This window comes from Oryzias latipes, chromosome 5, assembly GCF_053564925.1.
Source record: "Oryzias latipes strain Hd-rR chromosome 5, Olatipes_Hd-rR_3.1".
NCBI classification, from domain to species: Eukaryota; Metazoa; Chordata; class Actinopteri; order Beloniformes; family Adrianichthyidae; genus Oryzias; species Oryzias latipes.
Window position 1 is genome coordinate 29544741 of NC_136241.1, and position 18267 is coordinate 29563007.

The 18267-nt window shown below is 38.2% G+C and overlaps 1 protein-coding gene and 1 long non-coding RNA gene across 6 annotated transcripts in view; one reads left to right on the forward strand and one right to left on the reverse strand.

The window, feature by feature from the left end:
• Positions 1-18233, reverse strand: part of itpr1b (inositol 1,4,5-trisphosphate receptor, type 1b) — an 82503-nt gene extending 64270 nt beyond the window's left edge. For all 5 annotated transcript variants that reach the window (XR_013656079.1, XM_020703475.3, XM_020703473.3 and 2 more), the window contains exons 1-5: positions 18095-18233; positions 17356-17471; positions 12260-12330; positions 1666-1775; positions 1153-1239 (exon numbers count right to left, since the gene is read on the reverse strand). Coding sequence is in view for 4 of the 5 variants with exons in the window: in XM_020703475.3 (XP_020559134.1) it covers positions 1153-1239; positions 1666-1775; positions 12260-12330; positions 17356-17447 (360 nt within the window). In the remaining variant the exon portion in view is untranslated. The remainder of the gene's footprint in view (positions 1-1152; positions 1240-1665; positions 1776-12259; positions 12331-17355; positions 17472-18094) is intronic.
• Positions 1-18267, forward strand: part of LOC144992205 (uncharacterized) — a 97321-nt gene that overhangs the window by 30571 nt on the left and 48483 nt on the right. The gene's annotated exons all lie outside the window — the stretch shown is intronic.

The following is an 18267-nucleotide window of genomic DNA, read 5'->3' on the forward strand; positions in this document are numbered from 1 at the left end:
GAACTATTGTCTTAAAACAAGTCACTACATTTTACTGAGCGCTTACTAGAAAGTTAGTTTTGTTTTATATCAAGTGTAATAAGATATTTAAACTAGAAACTAGACAGCAATAGTTGGTAGATTTTGTGTTCAGTGCTCCGTATGAATAATATACTGATTAGATCAAAACCATTTGTACAGTTACAATCATTTTATGACTTTTTATACTGCATGTAATGTTTGAGGAACCAAAACATCAAAACTGCAATTTAACTTGATATTTAAGTAAGGTCTAAAATTAAAATTAAAATTAAAAATTTAATCATTACTAAATGACCGATCACAGCAGACTTTGCTTTTGGAGAAAAGGTGGTGCTACTTGGTTTCTATTATACAAAAATGTAAAATTTATACCAGTAGAATCAAGCAAAACTTTTATGTTTGTTGCAACGGAATTTCAGAGAAAAATGTTTTTTATTTGATTATATTCCTTATGGGTTACATTTTGTGGCCTATATTTTTGTAGAGGAGCGATAACATTAAAAAAAAAAAAAGAATAAATAAAACGCTTCAAGACCCAATCAAATCTGTTTTTAAAAGCGTTCCAAGGGGTGTTTTAATAATTTATACAGTTTTTAGCCAACATTTTTTTAAAAACTGTCGTTTTCTAGGGCATAGTTTGCTGCAGAGCGCAGGAGTTCATCAGAAATTCGCTTCTAAGTTGTGGGCGGGACTGTTGGCGCGGACTAAGCCTGCCCACCTGTCCCATCATTCCTTCATTTACACTTTCTTCTACTAGCTTACAGCCCCTCCAAACCCCAAACTAATATTACCAGTGCAACAAAAATGGCGAGCAATACTGGAGCTGCGTCACTGCTGCAGGCTTTTTCAACGCACATTTTCATCTGCTCCTGATTTACTATATAAATATACTACTCAGAAATGTAGTTTTAATCTTACTTATCTTTAAATATGTCTTCCATCATGAGAAAAATGCTACTAGAACACGTTAAAAACACCCAAAACATGATATGTACATGCTTTTCCCTTTGGTTTAGGAGTATTTCAGATTTTTATAAATAATATGTAAGATTCAAGTTAATCAGCTCTTGGTAAATTGACAACAGTTTTTCCCGTAACACACCAGCATGCTTTGTTCGCTGAAATACAAACCTGAATCACGTTTCCGTACTGAATAACACTTCCAAGAAGTTTTTTGTTCTCTGAGTCATTTTGTTTCTTCTCCAAGTCAGCTGCATGCTGGGAAGGAAAACACAGGTGAGAGACAATTCATCTCACAGCAAACCAGTGCATCATAGTCATGTAACCAGTACAAGAATACTAAAAGCCCAGTTCATGGCCAAAAAGGTGAAGTTTTAGCAGTAAAGCACAGGCTCAATATTGTCATCTTCAATTTCATGAGTGCTTGGCCAGGTAAACTGCTGAAAAAAAGTCTGTAAAAGGGCATAGGGGAATACCGCCAGTACATTTTCAAAATAAAAGCTTTTTTATGTCAAAAGTAGGGATAAATTTACTATTTTATGAAAAATAAAAATTCATGTAACAATTACGGTAATTTTTAAAAAGCAAAAGCAGATTCCCAATAAATTGTGTCCCTCATAAGTCTGTTCTTTTTTTATGCCTTGGACCTTCTCCATGCAGGAGCGTGTGCTTGACTTCACTTACATGTAGCTTGTTTAGCAGCACTGTGTCTGTGTTCCCTCCTGGCTTTGCTGCTTTCCAGAACTGCTTCTGGGCCGAGTAGCGGTTCATGGGGCACAGTTTAAACAGACAGTCTGCACGGGGGAGCAGGCAAAAACAAACAGCGGTTTAGGTTCTGTAAATTATACAAAACAAAGGCAGGAGCAGAGTAAAAAAGTAAGCAGTTTGGGGAAAAGAAAAAGTCCCAGCTGCCATGATGATATATCACAGATCCTCAGCTTGGATAATACATTACTAATCACACATTCAAAGCCTTAGCCACACAAGCAGATGCCACTTTTGTTCGATCCTGCTGATCCAGACACGTGTGTGCTTGCACTTCAAACACATATTAATATTTGTCCTGGACGGAGATCAAAAGCCCGTTTCTGCTTCTGAAAGGACAGCATGTGTTGTGTGTGCGCTCATGCTTTACAAGCAACAAGAAGCTGCATGCTGCGGTCTGACAGCAGCCACTGAAGACACAGAAACATCTGTGTGTTATGATCAGCTACAGTGAGATCAACTATAGTTCACAACAATAAGATGATGCTGTTTGATTGTGCAGCTCATTTTCATAGATGCTAAAGCAACCCGCCGTAGGGGAAAGCGGGCCTTTTTTTTTATTTGCATGTGTACACAGTTTTAGGCGAGTTCCTCTTCTGTCCCAGGAGAGTTCCTCTTCTGTGTGCAGCTGAAGCTCATGGAGGCAAAGAATGAAAGATCAAAAGTAGCACAAGCAGATTCTCTCATTTTTCTGACCTTCTCACTCTATTTAAAAACACCTTATTGGACCACAGATTTCTTTATCTGGGATTTTTTGGAAAAAAAAGGAACAATCTGTCCATCCCTCCTCCACTCTGTCTCTGTCTGTCCTCCACTTTAAGCTACAGTAACATGACCAAATAAGGCCAGCCATGAGAAGGGGAGCTGGATGTCAGAAGGAGAAAAGAGAGAGGGTGGAGACTCCCAGTCTTCTCACTTCAATATTCTGTCATTGTTCCTGTTCCTCTTCTAATCATTTCATATACTATTTGTTTCCTCAAATGATCTTTTTAATTCTCTCCCCAAATCACATCTCCACCCTTCCATCCTTTCTGCTTCCTTGTAAGATTCAGTTTAGCTTCGCTCAAAGTACTGCAAGAAAAGGAAGTGAAAGAGGAATGAGGAAGAAAGCGAGGGAGAGCAAAGAATGTGAAACTGAGGGTAAGAAAGTGGAGGAAAAACAGTGCCGCTGATGGAAGCAGCGTGTGTTTGCATGCTCCAAATGTACTCATACAAACAGACCAGACAGAGCCCTTTGTGTTTGTAGATGAGCAAACACAGAGGCCTTCAGTTTAGGAAGTGAACTCTGTTATCGCTGTAAAGTTTAATGCGGTGAGAACAAAAACCAAAAAGGATTTGATCAAAATCATATGCAGGAGAAAAGACTTTCCTGTCAAAGTTGGTCATATTAAAACAAAGTGTGCAGGGTGCCCAAAATGATTTAACAACATCTCCATAGCCACCATTCCCCATCTTTAAATAAAACTTTATTTACACTCCCATTAAATCCAACTGAACACAAGTTAGCTTATTCTTTTCTGTTTTGATTGTGTTTTTTAACCCTTTAAGCACCCAACCAAGACTAAAATAGTACTTAAAAATGTTGCTTTTTTTGCTGCTTTTTGCCTTGGGGGGGTGACACACACAATCAAAGTGTTTCTAAATGTGCTCTAACATTTGGATGAAAAGGCAGTTAAAGGGTTTTTAATTAAAAACACGCAAATACCTATGATAATTTCTCACAAATATAATGAAAAAAAGTTAACATTTTGCTTCAGAACTTAGCGTCAAATCTTCCCCGCTAATGTCACACAGTTAGCAACAAAATAATGACTAATCAAGTTTTCAATGTTTCTGATTCTGATCAAATTATTTGCAAATGATGTTCAGAGCCCAGGCGATAGCTGTGTGTTAAAGCCAGCAACTACAACTGACCCACTTTTGTCAAACTCTGACCTGAAGAGCTCCCTGTTTCTCACAAACATGCAGCAGAAGAAAAATGCTGCCTCACCGAAGATGCTTTAATGTTTCAACACTACCCCCAAGCAGGAACCACAACACTGATAATTACAAGAGAGGCCGGGGTTGGCAGCTTTGCAAACAGAAAGTGATCATTTCTTCATGTGATAGTTGAGGAAGCACAGCTCTTTTTGCAGGATTCCAATCGAAGGGTGACTAACAAAACACTAAATTGTTCCAGTGCATCCATTTAATTTTATTTCACATGGTCATTCAGTTTGATATAAGATCATTTATTTTCTAAATTTCCCAAAACAAATCTGTTTTGGTTTTCCCACAATTAGCGAATTGAACTGAACAAAAGTGAAACTTATATTGGTAAAATGAGGAATTCTTAAAGGAAAAACTAACTGAGAGCAATCTTTGATTAAAAAAAAAACCTAGAAATAATTTAAAAAGTAAATCAATTGATGCTGTTAATGGAAAAAAAAAATAATCCAGGTTTTTTATAGACCCACTCCAATGAATCTTTTTTTTTTTGAGTGTGTGTTTAACATGTTCTTGTGCCGTTTTTCTGATGATGGAAAACATTAAGTTTAAAATTGCATTTCTGAGTATTTCTTTATTCAAACTGTAGTGAATCAGGGCCAGATGACAATAATGCAGCTTATCTGTGTCTACCCTAGAATGGCCACAAGCTCCCTTTTCCGAGCTGTCTGCAACAGGAAAGGGGGCGGGATTGCTCTGAACCAAAGGCCCTTCCCACAACCTGGAGGCAAATTTCAAATGAACGTCTGCTGCTTTGGAGAAACTATTTCCTAGAAAACTATGCTAGTTATTGGATTTTGATTTTTCAAAAAAGCATCATCATAGTTAAGTAAAACCCCACTTGGAACGCTTTTAAAATATCTCAAATTATGATCACAGTGTATCTGTGTAGCCAGAAAAAGGCTAAGCTAACTTTCACATGATTTTTACAGCGCCTCAGTTTTGCAGAAACATCACAACATTTAGAAAGACGTTGAGGACAGTTTCACCTAACTGTAAGAGACTTTGATAAGACAGGAAATCAACTAAATTAACGTGTTTAATTAGTTTTTCAGTCTGAAAAAGAATAAGCAACACTTTTCACGTTGGTGAACAATTAACTGCGTAACTACCGAAAAGGTCGGGACTAATATTACCCCAATGCCCCATCATGTGTCACACAAGGCCCTAACTTCTTGGGACAATCCATTTACTTAAATTGAATTTTGAAATCAAATTTAAAATGTACTATTTTAATGCTTTTATTTAATTTAAGACAAAAAAACAGACTAATGAAGGTCTTCTGGTTTTGATCTGTCCGTCCTGCCCTTCAACCGGTGAGAGAAGCTCCAGGATCAAACTCAGGGTGCAGCAGGTAAAGGCAGAAGGTGGGTTCTGATGCATTTCAGCTAGGACTATGAGAAAGATCATTCAGAAGATCAGAACACTGATATTTAAGATATGCACAGTCACCAGTGTCAGAAAAAGAGGAAGAGCTGGTGGCATCGTTCTCATCATTTTGAACCCCTCTTCTCGGTAGTCATTAGCAAAGGCGTGCGGTTTGCTTGCTCACATCAAGATTGATAATCAACTAGAGTTGCTCTAAACAGAAGCCTTTTTACAGTTTCTTATTTCCTCAAAAGAGTCAGGAGAAATGTCCTGTGTATCTTCTTTAGTAGAAAAATGTAGAGAAGAGAAAACAGGTTGGCATGAGTCTTACAGCAGCAGAGTTTCAGTAGCCGCCAGGAGGCAGGAAGAGGTTAACAGTCTAATCTAAAAATGGGCCGTTTGAGGTTTAAATGCTGCGTACATTTGGAAAGTGAGTCAGGAAGTGACAGGGGTAGGAGTAAATCACAGACGTTGTTGTTTTCTATAATGACCTTCACATGCTTGTAGTCTTCAGTCTGGGATAAATGAGGAACAAACAGAACGAACAGATACAATGAGGCCAAATCAGTTTCAAATTTCAGAAATGCACGCGACCTTATGCACAAATGCAAATATATTCTTGTTTAAAAAAGACACATGCTCCAGTTCACAAATATAATTTTTGACTTCACAAATTCACACACTCCGGTTCACAAATACTTTTATGCAAACATGTAATATAAATTCAGAAATGCATAAAAGTGAGTCACAAATATAATCTTGTGGTACAGATGTGATATAAACTCGCAAATCAAACAAGATGCAGAATATTTATTTACCAAGCACTTCTCATTTGCGAACCATTCGTGAGAGAAATCTGCGTGGTCAATCCTGAGATTCACCTAATGTTGCAGGCCAACAAATGTCATCAATGGCTAATGAATCTGTCAATCAAATAATCTGCTAAATAGGCAAAAAAACGACTACTTTTTTAAATCATCAATTTCTAAACTAATATAGAAAACGGATAATAGATCCTTTCTTGATTTTCCCATTAACGTGTTAAACTGAAAACAGAGGAATGTTTTGTAAAAATCATCATATGGACATGCATTCTGCATTTTAGTTCTTTAGAAAGTAGAAAAAAGGGACAAACATAGTTACATGAGCTACTGGTTTGCAAAGAGACTATTTGAAGTATTATTTTGACCTCTACTATAGAAACAAATTATGAGGTACATGAAAATGTGTCACTATACATGTTTTCCAAATATAGATCTAGACGTAGAGATGATAAAAGGTTTACTTCTGTTTCTGTTGTAAAGCTGAACCATTTTATATTGGAGTGTAGCAGTGCACCTTTACCCTGTAACCACTGTCATCAGTTACCTGGGGATCTGATGAGATGGCACTACCTTTTGCTTTTAAAAAGTGCTTCAATGTGGAAGTCAGTGAGCTCTTGTAGAAACCTGTCAAAGCACATTTTATGAAATTGGTAATAGAGACAAAAATTGTCTCCATGAGTTTAAACATCAGTGACAAAAAAGAAGTTAATAACATTTCCAAAATGTCTAGGAAAATTATCCGACTTAGCCTCATCTTGAGTAAAAAAAGTGTTTTTTTGTTTTTTTATAATTTGAGGTAAAATGAGGTGATGTGACACAGTTGACTTTTTTCCACGCACAATAAAAATTTAATCATTATCTGGCTTTTTTTAAATAATTAAATTATTCGAAAGATCATGCAAAAAGTCAAATTTAATATCCTGTATCAAAGAATAGCAGTTATGTGAATTTGAGAAATTGGATTTGTCTCCCCCCCCCCCCAATAATCTAATTTATATACGGTAGTTCTTTGACATCTGAGGAAACAGAAAATAGAAGCAGAAAAAGAACATAGAAAACAAACGTAATGTAGTCACAGCAGAGTGGGAAACAACAGACCGTTAAAGCCAACAAACTTCAAAGAGAATAACAGAAGCTTGAAGCATTTTCCTAGTGGATTATAATTTTCTCATATTGACAAGCTGAACATGGACTCAAATGTTGACAAATTTGTCTTTCTACACAAAAAACAAACTCAGAAAAAGTTTGTTTGATTTCACAATTAATAGAAAAACGGATAATGGAACGTTTTTTGATTTTCCTATAAACTGCTTTGCACGGAGGCTATTTGAAGCATTATACCGACCTCTACTATAGAAAAATGATGAGGTATATGAAAATGTGTCACTATATAAGTTCTCAAAAAATGGATCTAGACGCAGAAGTGAAAAAAGTGTATTTCTATTTCTGTTGTAAAGCTGAACCATTTGACATTGAAGTGTGGCGGTGCAGCTTTATTGTGTAACCACTGTCATCAGTTACCCGGGGATCTGGTCTGGTTGCAGTACCTTTTTTTTTTTAAAAGTGCTTCAACGTGGAAGTCAGAGAGCTGTTGGGAAGACCTGTCAAAGCACAATTTACTTAATTGCTAATGGATCAGTTCCCAACAGACTACAGAGGTTCACCCTACACACACACACACACACACACACACACACATCAAAACTCCAAACCCCTTTTGTCAAACCTCTGATAGTACCTGAGCGTCTCAGTGAGCCACAAAGCCAGTTAACTTCTCAGTTTCTAGAGACTATACAGCTGAGAGCACATGCTTGTGGAGGGATTTTATGTTTACATTTGGAGGAAATGTTGAGCATACCTCAGCCATGACAGTGGGCTTCAGTGGACATGGCTCATCTGCTCGTGTGGCCTACAGCACTCATGTAAAAGAACCGCCTCTTCGAAGGGTTGCTTACTCTCACTCACACTATCCGAATATTCAAAAAAAAAATGCCCAAACACATTCAAAGAAGCTCTTCCTATTTCTGGGGTAAGTGTGCATATTTACATGAGCCAATTTTACATTTCTATTAATAGACATAGAGCTGACTAATACTTTTTGGTGAATAAATAAGGTTTTAATTTATTTATTGTATGTTTTTTTACAATACAATAATAAGAAACACAGACTTTATTCCCAGCTACTTGTGAAAATATTTGGCTTTTTTGATGTGAAATGCAGTAATGTTGCTATAATGGTGTGTTTTTACTTCCTATAGTACTAGACTAAAGCCCCTTTTCCTCTTGAAACAACAAGAAATGCCAATGAACAAAATACTCACTTTTTATAAAACAAGTGTTGTTGTTTTTTCATTTTCCTTTTTTTTGAACAAATATAATCTTAATCTGCATGCTTGGACTTTTCCCATTCCTTTGAGACGTGAGGACGCCACTTCTTCTGCTGCACAAAACGTGTTTATTCATGCACCACTGCTAACGTGTGCAGCTGCATGATGGGTAACGCAAGAAAGATTTGGTGCCACAAGTGTTTCACAACGCTAAATTTGGTTAAAGAGATGAAAAAAGCTTTTTAATATAAGGACAATCATTTAAAACGTTTAAAAAAAACTGTGTGGAGCCATGATTTCTGTTTTTAAAAATATGAAAGAAAAAAACTGTTAGACAATTTTTAACAAGATAAAGAGAAGTTACTGAAAACAAGTTGATATTGCCCAACGCTACTCCTCTTTACGGATATTCAAAAGATGAAGGGTTCCCTTTCATGCCTGGCTAAAAATCTATTTTTTTTTTCATTTTCCATATGTATTTAAAGAAAGATACAAAAAATGCTAACAGGGGTGGAAAACTAAGAGACAGACACAGTGAGAGTCTGTTTTAGCATGTAGTGTCATGTGGAAAATTAAACACATTTTTTGAGTTCTTAAGTTATATTTTTCTCTGACACAAAGTCCGTTATGGCTGAAGACAAGACGACAAAAGGCAGTTCAGGAAAATATGAAATCAGCCATAACGGACCACTGCCAACAAGAAAACCACATCATGGACTGGGAAAAGGCCAAAGCCCTCCGCACTGAAGACAACAGACACCGCAGATGGATTATGGAGGCGGTGGAGCTCATACTTCCATGAACCTGGATGAGGGGGCCTTCCTGCTCTCTCATACCTGGAGCAATATACTCCAGCAAAAAACCTGACATCAAGGGGCGGAGTCACTTTTCAAAGTCTGACAGGTGACTCTGCCTTAGCCACAATCATCTGTTTTTAAAGACGTCACACACTGATGACGACTCTGACAAAGGTGGAAGTGATTCCGCCGAAACATGTAAGGTATGTTAACAAACACAAACCCTGTCCGAGAAAAAATAACTTAAGAACTCAGTTAACTTTGTAAACACAATAAACTTTATTGAATTAAGTCCACATTTATGACAATATAAATTGGGCAGCTTAATAAACTACCAAAAAAAGTGATTGTGGTCAATTTACTCACAATGTATCGGATAGGAAGCTGTGTAGAAAACAGAATAAATATTCAAATCGGCAGCAGAGAGGGAAGATTCAAGATTCAAGAAATGTATTGTCACATAGACAACAACACTTATAAATTAAAATCTTACTTGCAAGTTCCCAAACTCGGAAAAAAACATAAGAAAAAAGGAAAAACAAAACCCAAAAGTGCTGACTTAAAAACAGAGACTATTTACAGGTGTGCAAAATTATGTACAGGTGTGCAATGAGCTAATGTGCAACATGCAGGTTTTACAGTGATGGTGGAGAAAGTTGTTAGGGGGTTCAAATAGTGGTTCAGCAGCTTGATAACCAAGCAAAGTTTATTTACTTCTCCCAGAAAAGAAAATATCACAAAGTGCCAAATAATTAAAACATAAAATATGGAATAAAATACATTAAAACAGTAAAAGGGAAGAAGAGTTGTCCTGGAGTGTGGAGATGTGGTCTGTTTATTTTGGTGAGTGCAGTTATCTCTAGGGGGTGGATAACATTTCATGGGAATCCAAAGACCCACTGAGAGCTTAACTGAAGTAACCCGTCCAGAGATCAAAGCAATACACATTTAAAACGCCTTTTCTTTGCCTTTTATATGGCAGACATGATTCCAGATGTGAAGTGCAGCATGTTACTTAAGGACCCACTCTGAGGACAACTGGGATTTCTGTGTTTTTAACATATTTTTCTGATGATGGAAGACATAGATAAAGAAAATTAAGCAAAAAATTAAATTTCTGTGTATTTCTTTATTCAAATCGTTGTGAATCAGGACCAGATGAAAAAATGCAAGTTAAAAAAGATTGTATTTGTTGCGTAGAAAGTACAATGGGCAGCAACAACTAGGGGAAGGAAGAGGGGATCCACACCAATGGTTCTGCCCACAAGTGAGAGGCAAATTTGCTCTGCAAAAACTGTAAATTATAAATAACTATTGTTTTTTTCATTTATCTGACTGGGATCTGCTTTACCCACAAACTGAAAGCAGAAGGATTGTAACTTCACACACTAAAGAATTTGTTGACACATGGAAATGGGCATCACAACACTCAACAGTGACTTAGCATACTTTCCTGAAAAACACACTTCTTGGTATTCATGACAGTTGAAACTCAAAAACATTTTCTGCAGTGAAATAAAAACTCCCTTTTTAGAGCCTGACAACGAGACCTCCTGCTAAAAGGGAGTGAAGTTTTCTCTCTGTCTGATGCACAGGCAGGGCAGCGATTTGAATCAAAGAGACCTTTTTATGCGGATAGGTCCTCTACTAAAACAAAACAAAAAACTGAATCCGAAGAATTTGAAATAAAACAGTCTGAACTGCAACTTAACCACTTTGTAGTTTTATTGAACTCAATCGTCTTCGCTTTATGGAGTGGTGGCTCTTCAAAACTATCTGAGGAAGAATCTGTTACACTCTGGTATAATCTTTTGAAAGACAGCGTCCAGGTGAATTTTCCCATCAAATATAGAAAGTTTTACTTTTAGAATGAGAAAAGGCGTAATGATTTTTCTTTTCTTTTCTGAGCTGCATACTTTCTTGAGGATTCAACAACATGAGTAATGCTATCTCTATCGGCCCACGTGGAAAAAACAACTAATTTAAGTCACAAGCTTACTAGGTAGTCCCTATTCCATAAAAACTAGTAATTGAATATGCAAATACCACAGTGAGTGAGAAGTTACTGCTGAGAACATCAACTGCTTCAGAGTCTGGGTGTTTGAGCTTTAATGGACCTGAGCGCAAACAGGCTGTGAGCAGGAAATATGGAGTCTCTCGCAACGTTGGAGGTCTGAGGTCAGAAGATGTCAGTGAATGGGGGGGGGGGGGGGGGGCAGTGAATGGTAAATAGCTTCATTCTTTTAGAGAACACTGTATGTATTTTTTCAAGCAAAGCTCAAAGCCTCTTACAGTGAAGACCCAGTTCTGTGACATCGGAGTAAATTAAGCTTAAATTTGCATTCCTGAGTATTTCTTTATTAAAATCATCGGTGAATTGGGAGAAGATGAACACTTGCCGTTGGAAAAAGCTTGTTAAGAAAAATCTACAATCGGCGGGGCACAAGCTCCTTGGTCCGCTCCATTCCAATGCCTCAACTTGCAGGCAGTAGATTCGTGTACATCTTGGTTTTTCTGGCTATTAACTGTACAGCTGGATAGCTTCAAATTTGCTCGCCATTTTTTTTTTGCACCCGTTATGTTAGATTGGGGTGTGGGAGTGTCAGGAAGCAGGGGCGGACTTCCTCCACGGCAACAGTCCTGCCCACAACTCAGAGGCAAGTTTCTGATGACAATATTTTATATTTTTGCAACTTTCTCTTACTTTTCTCTGCTAAATTGTTTAAAACAGATAATAAATATGCATGGATATTATAATATACTGCTGCTCTGCCGTCCTACAAAGCAGAGCATTTATTTATTTATTTTTTAATGTTGGCTAGTATGGTCATCATCATAATTAAAAGACAACTGGGAAGGCTTTAGCAACAGATCATAAGATGATTGGAGTGGGACTTTAAAACCAATGCCCAGACCTCTTACAAGGAAATTCAACTTCTATCCTGAGAACTCTGCTTCATAAGCTCCTCTTCCTGTGTTGTTGCTAATAATAGAAAGTTCACCAAAAGTAACAGCTCAAGGCAGCTTCTTGCTGTGCTTTGCTTTTCACCATGAAGACTGATTTTCTCCATCTTGCTCGTATTTATTCAGATGTGCAGAGGCAACATGCATAACACGGCAGAGGCATGATGGAGATCCCCAAAGAAGCAGAAGAGCACATGAAGGTGCATGTGCCACGCAGTCAGACGTGTTAGGAGTGTGTGCTGCTTACCTCTGAACTTCTTTGGAGGGTTGTTCAGATCCCCGGCATCTGGCTGGACGACACAGCGGTCATCCACAAGGCTGAGAAAAAGAGCATCATCACTGTTATTCTCACTGGTAAATATATACAGATGACATGCAGGAGAACTGAGTCTGGCTTTAGTTGCTCAACATCCTTTAGGACTTGGGTTCATATGCTAAATTTGACGTTTAGAAACTCTTTTATTAACAAGACGACATTACTTTAACTTGCTTGTTTTTTTGTTGCAACTTCTCATGAGCAAATGTGAACCTGACTTTCATTTCATCATAAATCTTGTTTAAACAAAGACTATTGAATAAATTATATAACTATTTTTTTTGCCCATTAAGGAGGATTTTTTCTTAAAGGGGTTGAAGCTTCTGATTTTTCAGGATCTTAGTCACAAATTGGTGGCGGAGAAACAGAGACAACCAGAAGTGGGAGTTATGAAACCATTAAATGAATGGTCCTAATTACCATACAGTCTTTTCCAGATGTTATATTGAGGGAGAGGCCTTGTGAAACAACTAGAATAAACAAATTAGGTCCAGATTTTGCTCTAAAAGTTCTTGTAATTTCATAATTTCATTCTCATAGACAGTCTCCATCTTGTCTTCTCTTGTCGCTTTTTTTGTTTTCTGAAAAAGCTTCTTCATGGTGTTTTAAAAGCCCTCAAAGGAGAAGAAAGGAAATGTCATTTGCATTGACATTAAGTGGGTGGTTCTATCTACAATGTGGTTCTAATGAAGGAATAATATTGAAGCTTTTGTCTAACAGGAAACCCTAATGAAAGCATTAGATGCTTGTCTCTACAAATAGTTTTTTATTTATCAAAAGCAGCCTTGTTATCTCCAAAAAACTCATCCCTCAAGTATCCAAACATCTGATAAGGTTTGGTGGATCACTTGTAACAAATATTATCAGTTGTTCACGCCTTCACAACTCCCTGTTTGAGTGAGTTCAGGTATAAACAGTTCCTCTACTAGAGAGCATCAGTCAGCTGAAATTAGCAGAAGGGACTTTAGAGAACTTAGGTGTGGGCCGGCCAAAAACATCCTGCTCTGAGCTCTCAGCAACGGAGTGGGAAAGGGGGGGCGGGACTGCTTCGCGTCAACGCGCACAACTCTGAGTTGAAATTCTAATGCTACCCTGCAGAAACTATGTCCTAAAGAACAACAATTTTTGTTGTTGTTGTTGTGGCCATGAACAGTGTAATCCTAACTAAAAGACCACTGAGAACTGCACTTTTAAAATAACTCAGAAAATGATTGGAGAGGGACTCAAAGAAAGTATACTTTTTCAAACATGTCAAGACAGATCTGTTCTGAAACTGTGGTTCCAGGAGAAAGAGCTGACATGTTTGGTTAATAAGCCATGAAAAACTATTGGAAATCAATGACAGTTTTGAAGCAACTCAGTGATATATCTTTCCCTCAACAGGATTGTTTGAATAATAAATTAAAGTAGAACAAAAATAAAAACCTTGTCCATGCTATTTTATTGTTTCTTTCTAAAATGATTCAGATCAAGCCAACTGCTCAGTAAAAATGAGAACTTATTTACATTATTTTTATTTTTTTAACAACACTAGATAAGCTGTGGCATTGCAGTTCTGAACTTGATCAGTGTTCAGATCTGGATTTTAGAGCAGAAATGTTGCCCACAATTTTAACATACTGTAACTATTCGGTTCTCGATCAGCTGATCATCTGCTGCAAGCATCAGTGCTGGTGGAGTCAAATAAAGTAGCGAGTGAGAGCTGAACCCAAACTACTTAGGGGGGGTTATAGCTCACTAAAGAGTGTGAATTGTGGTGATGATGATGCAACAGCTGAAGAAGAATTCTCATTGAATCTTTTGGTTTCCAAAAAAACTAGTAAATATTCTGAATGAGGTGGCCAGTGGCTAGACTGGAATTTCTGGTGACAAATTTAGCATTTGCTGGCCTGTAAGAACACTAGACTGGACAGGAGCCAAACCCCACATCCACCTCAGTCCCCTTCCATGAGAAAGTCAGGCCAAGCATCTGCCTCTGCACACTTCAACAAACTCAAGGCTGGCATGGCAGGCATTTATTTTGATGTTTCTACAACTTCATCAGCTTTGGAGCTGCTCCAACATTTTACACTCTCAGCCCTCCAAACTGCTTTTATACTGGCAGCAGGCACGGGCACTCGTCCCCATAGGAGTGCTTGAGCTCCAAGGAGAACTGAAGAGACGTGACAGTGAAGCAACTAAAATCTGAGAGTCCTGGTCTAACTAGTCGCCGTCCACTGATTTAACGAGCTTAGATATGGTTAATGTTTCAGAAAAAGCTCTACATTAGAAAAGGAGTCCATTTTTACTTTTGCCAGGATTCAACACAGAGCAGATTGTGCAGGGACAGGAAGTTGGGAATAGTTCAAAATAAAACAGCGGGGCAAATTTAAGAATAAATGAACAGTATTTATGGCGAGTTCATTGCTTCCTCACTCCGGTTCTAACACTAAATGTACCAGTTTAATGTTGTATTCTCTGATTAGAAATGCCTTCTTTAAACTTTGGATCATTCTGTCTCACCATCTTCTGTTTAGAGGATAAGATGCAAAAGAGACTTTAGCTGTGAATCCCAAAATAGAACAAGAGTCACATTGGATCCAGCTGTCAGGAAATAGAGGTGTAGAACCCAAAATGCAGGAAACTGGCCTTGATGGCAGAAACGTAAACATTTAATAAATAAAAATAAACAGGCCATAAAATCGTAAAGACACAAAATGCTAATAAAACAGATGACCGGACAATGTAGAAGTGAAAACCACATACGTCTACTCGCGAATGACAATGAACAGAAAAAAAGACAGCTGTGGACGATTACCATGAACCTGGAGTGACTGACAGAGGACAGAACATGACCAAAAACACAACTGAAAAACTGAACTAGACCGCAGAATCCTCACTGCAACAGTATGACAACTTTAAATCTTGTTAATAATGTCTGAATTCTGGAGATAAAAGTTGTAGGATGTCTTATGCCTGCAGCACATTGTGCCATTAGAAATTGCTTCCACTGTTTTTTTGTTATGATGTCTTCAAGTCTATGATAAAGTAAACAAACTCGTGTTAATAATAATCTGTTTACATAAAAGAAATGACAATTGCATCACATACACCAACAGTAGCTATTTGCACTTTCTTCTTTTAAAATTTTACTTAATTTCCGCTTTGTTTATGGCAGTAGCTGTACTGCTCTGCTGGTGACTTTTTCACAACGAATTTCCATCTTTTTATTTTGATATCTTCCTGTGACAACAGACAATCCAGGAAATGCTGAAGAGCTGCTTTGTGGAACTTTCATGACAGCGTTTAAAGAAAACTATATGGGTGTATATTAAGATGCTTACACACTGAAATACCTGAACAGAAACAAAAGTGCACACAGTGCAGTGGGTCTCTCCATTTTAGATGAGCTAGCAGACGCCGTGGGGGGCGATGTCCAGGCCACTGACCTGGAACGCTGCACATCAAACGCCTGAAAATCTTGTGATTTTTCATTTTCATGGAAGAAGAAGTAAAAATCACACTATTTTTCAATGAGCTAGCGATTAAAAAAAAAGACCTCGAAACTGGTGAAAAGGAATTTTGGGCATAGTGGAAAATCCCCTAAAAATTGATGACATCACAAAGTGGCAACATTTTCCCCAAAAAAAGAATGAGGCGAATATCTCTTATGAGGCTAAAACAAATTAGTTCAAAATCAAGGAACAAAACAAAAACACACATTTTGGAGATATCTAAATGAAGCTCTTAAAATATTATGGGATGGCCACAGGACCTATGACCTAGTGGCTGTTTTGTGGCAAAGTGTAAAATTAAGCGATTTTAACATTTTCGCACAAAAGTGGAAGAAGAAAATATTATTTGAACAAACTTCATGAATTTTCTCCCACATGCCGCCAGCTTAAGTCTACAACCACAACTCAAGTTTTATTGACCTTTGACCTCGGAAGGAGGCCGCCATCTTAAAATCTTTTTTAAATTAACTTTAGTACCAGCTAAAAATTTAAAGTCCTCCTAAGGATTTTGATTTATCACCTTCTAACTACTCGAGCATCATTGGAAAGCTACTTGGGAAAAGGTTATGTGTTTAGAAGTTGTATATTTTAAACAGAGTTAGAGAGGCGAGCTTGGAAAAATAGCGTTACCCTTTGCTCAAACATCATTTCCCATAATCTTGTGGAAAACTTCAAAGATGAATCCTTGGCCAAAACTGAACAAAATGCTATAACATAGGATGTGAACATATTAGGAATGTTACCAAAAAAAACCTTTGTTTCCAAGGAAATTCAAAAGTTTATTTTTGCAGATTCTTCTAAAAATTACATAGACCTGTTCGCCACCCCCAGGCAACCAAAACGTTAGATGGTCGCTATGGAGATAAAACCAACAGAAAAGCTGAAAAAAGTTGTTTTTTTAATCAATTTGTCATATGCAGCTCTGGCCAGGGTGGCAGGGGCAGATGGGAAGAATGAAGGGCCTGAAGCAACCACTCAGCCATGGGCAGGTAAGTGGGGGTCAGTGAAGGTAAAGGGCAAAGACGGGTAGCACTTGCATTATACAACGGTACTCAAGGCTTTCATGTTCTGCCTAAAACTGACTTTTGCATATAAATGGTACCCATGCACAAGCCTCTTGGCAGTTGCACTGCAACTCTGCAGGATTAAGTTTTCTTTTTGTTTTTTGTTTTCTTGTCTAATTAGAATGAAAATTAATCACATTTGGCCATTTTCCAGTTGTATGGACACTGGTGGCTCAGTCAAAAAGAGTATAAAAGATAAACACAAACTTTTGGCCACATTTCTTCCTGTGGGACTCTCAGGGGACGACTCATTCATAACTGAAGTTCCTCCAGAGAAGACTCCACCTGCTTTCACAGCGACCCACCCCTCTTTTGATACCACATGAGAATGTCTGCCTAAGCAGATGAAAGCCACATTCTATATCACAAGCGAACAGAGATGTGAGAAAAGTGTTGCAAAATCACAAGATCTGCAAGAGGTGGAGGCGTTAACTGCAGCAACAGTCCATTAGAGGTGAGAAAAACGTACCCCAAGGTGCTGATGAAGCCATTGGTGGATCCTTCTGCATACAGGGAGCAGATGTCTCCAATATGCAAGAAGCTGGACATCTTATCAGACATGATTGTTATGAAATCAGGCAGCACCTAAAAAGAAGGACAAAATTTAAAGAGCTATTTTCAATATATGCATTACTTCAACTGTCATGATAGCAGCAACTTGTGTAAGCTGACAGGCAGCCTTTGTGTAGGTGGATTTTTCGTTTCCAGCTTGCAGTTTAAAGGTACCACTGTTTTTTTTCCCTTTGCCTGATAAGTTACTGTCATCCCCAAAGATTTGAATAGAAGCGGCAGGAAATGAAAATACCCTGATGTTGGTGCTTCTGCTACCTCTGTTGGTTAATGATTAAGAGAGAGCTCATCTAAAACACCAAAAAGATCTCTGCACCTGCAGAAGGTCACCACAACTGACGCTGAAATGTGATCCCCCCCCCCCCCCCCCCCAGACTGCTCCCACGTTGTGGGAGTTGAAAAGTGCAGAAGAACAGCTTCACGAGATGAAGATCGCGGAAAAACACATCGAGAACAAATGTGATCCAAACGCACGAGCCTCCCTATGGATGGAGGGGTCTTTCTGGGTTTCCAAAACCCCGGAATCGCCCGCTTTTCTCCTCTCTTGAACATCTTTTTTTTCCCCTCCGTGAAGAACAGAATAGAGAAAGGCAGAGAGAGAAGATGTCAAACTGTGGGAGTTGCGCGCTCAACTTTACCTCCTCAGTGGTAGAAAAACGCTCAGATATTCAGCTTAGTCGGCGCCAGCATGAAAAACATGTCTGTGTTTCTCCTCTCCGCCGGACTGAGGGTAAAATCCAGTCTTCCGCGCGGGGAGGAAAGGCGTTTTTGACAGCTTTCGGCGCTCCTCGGAGCTCCGCGGCTGCGCTCG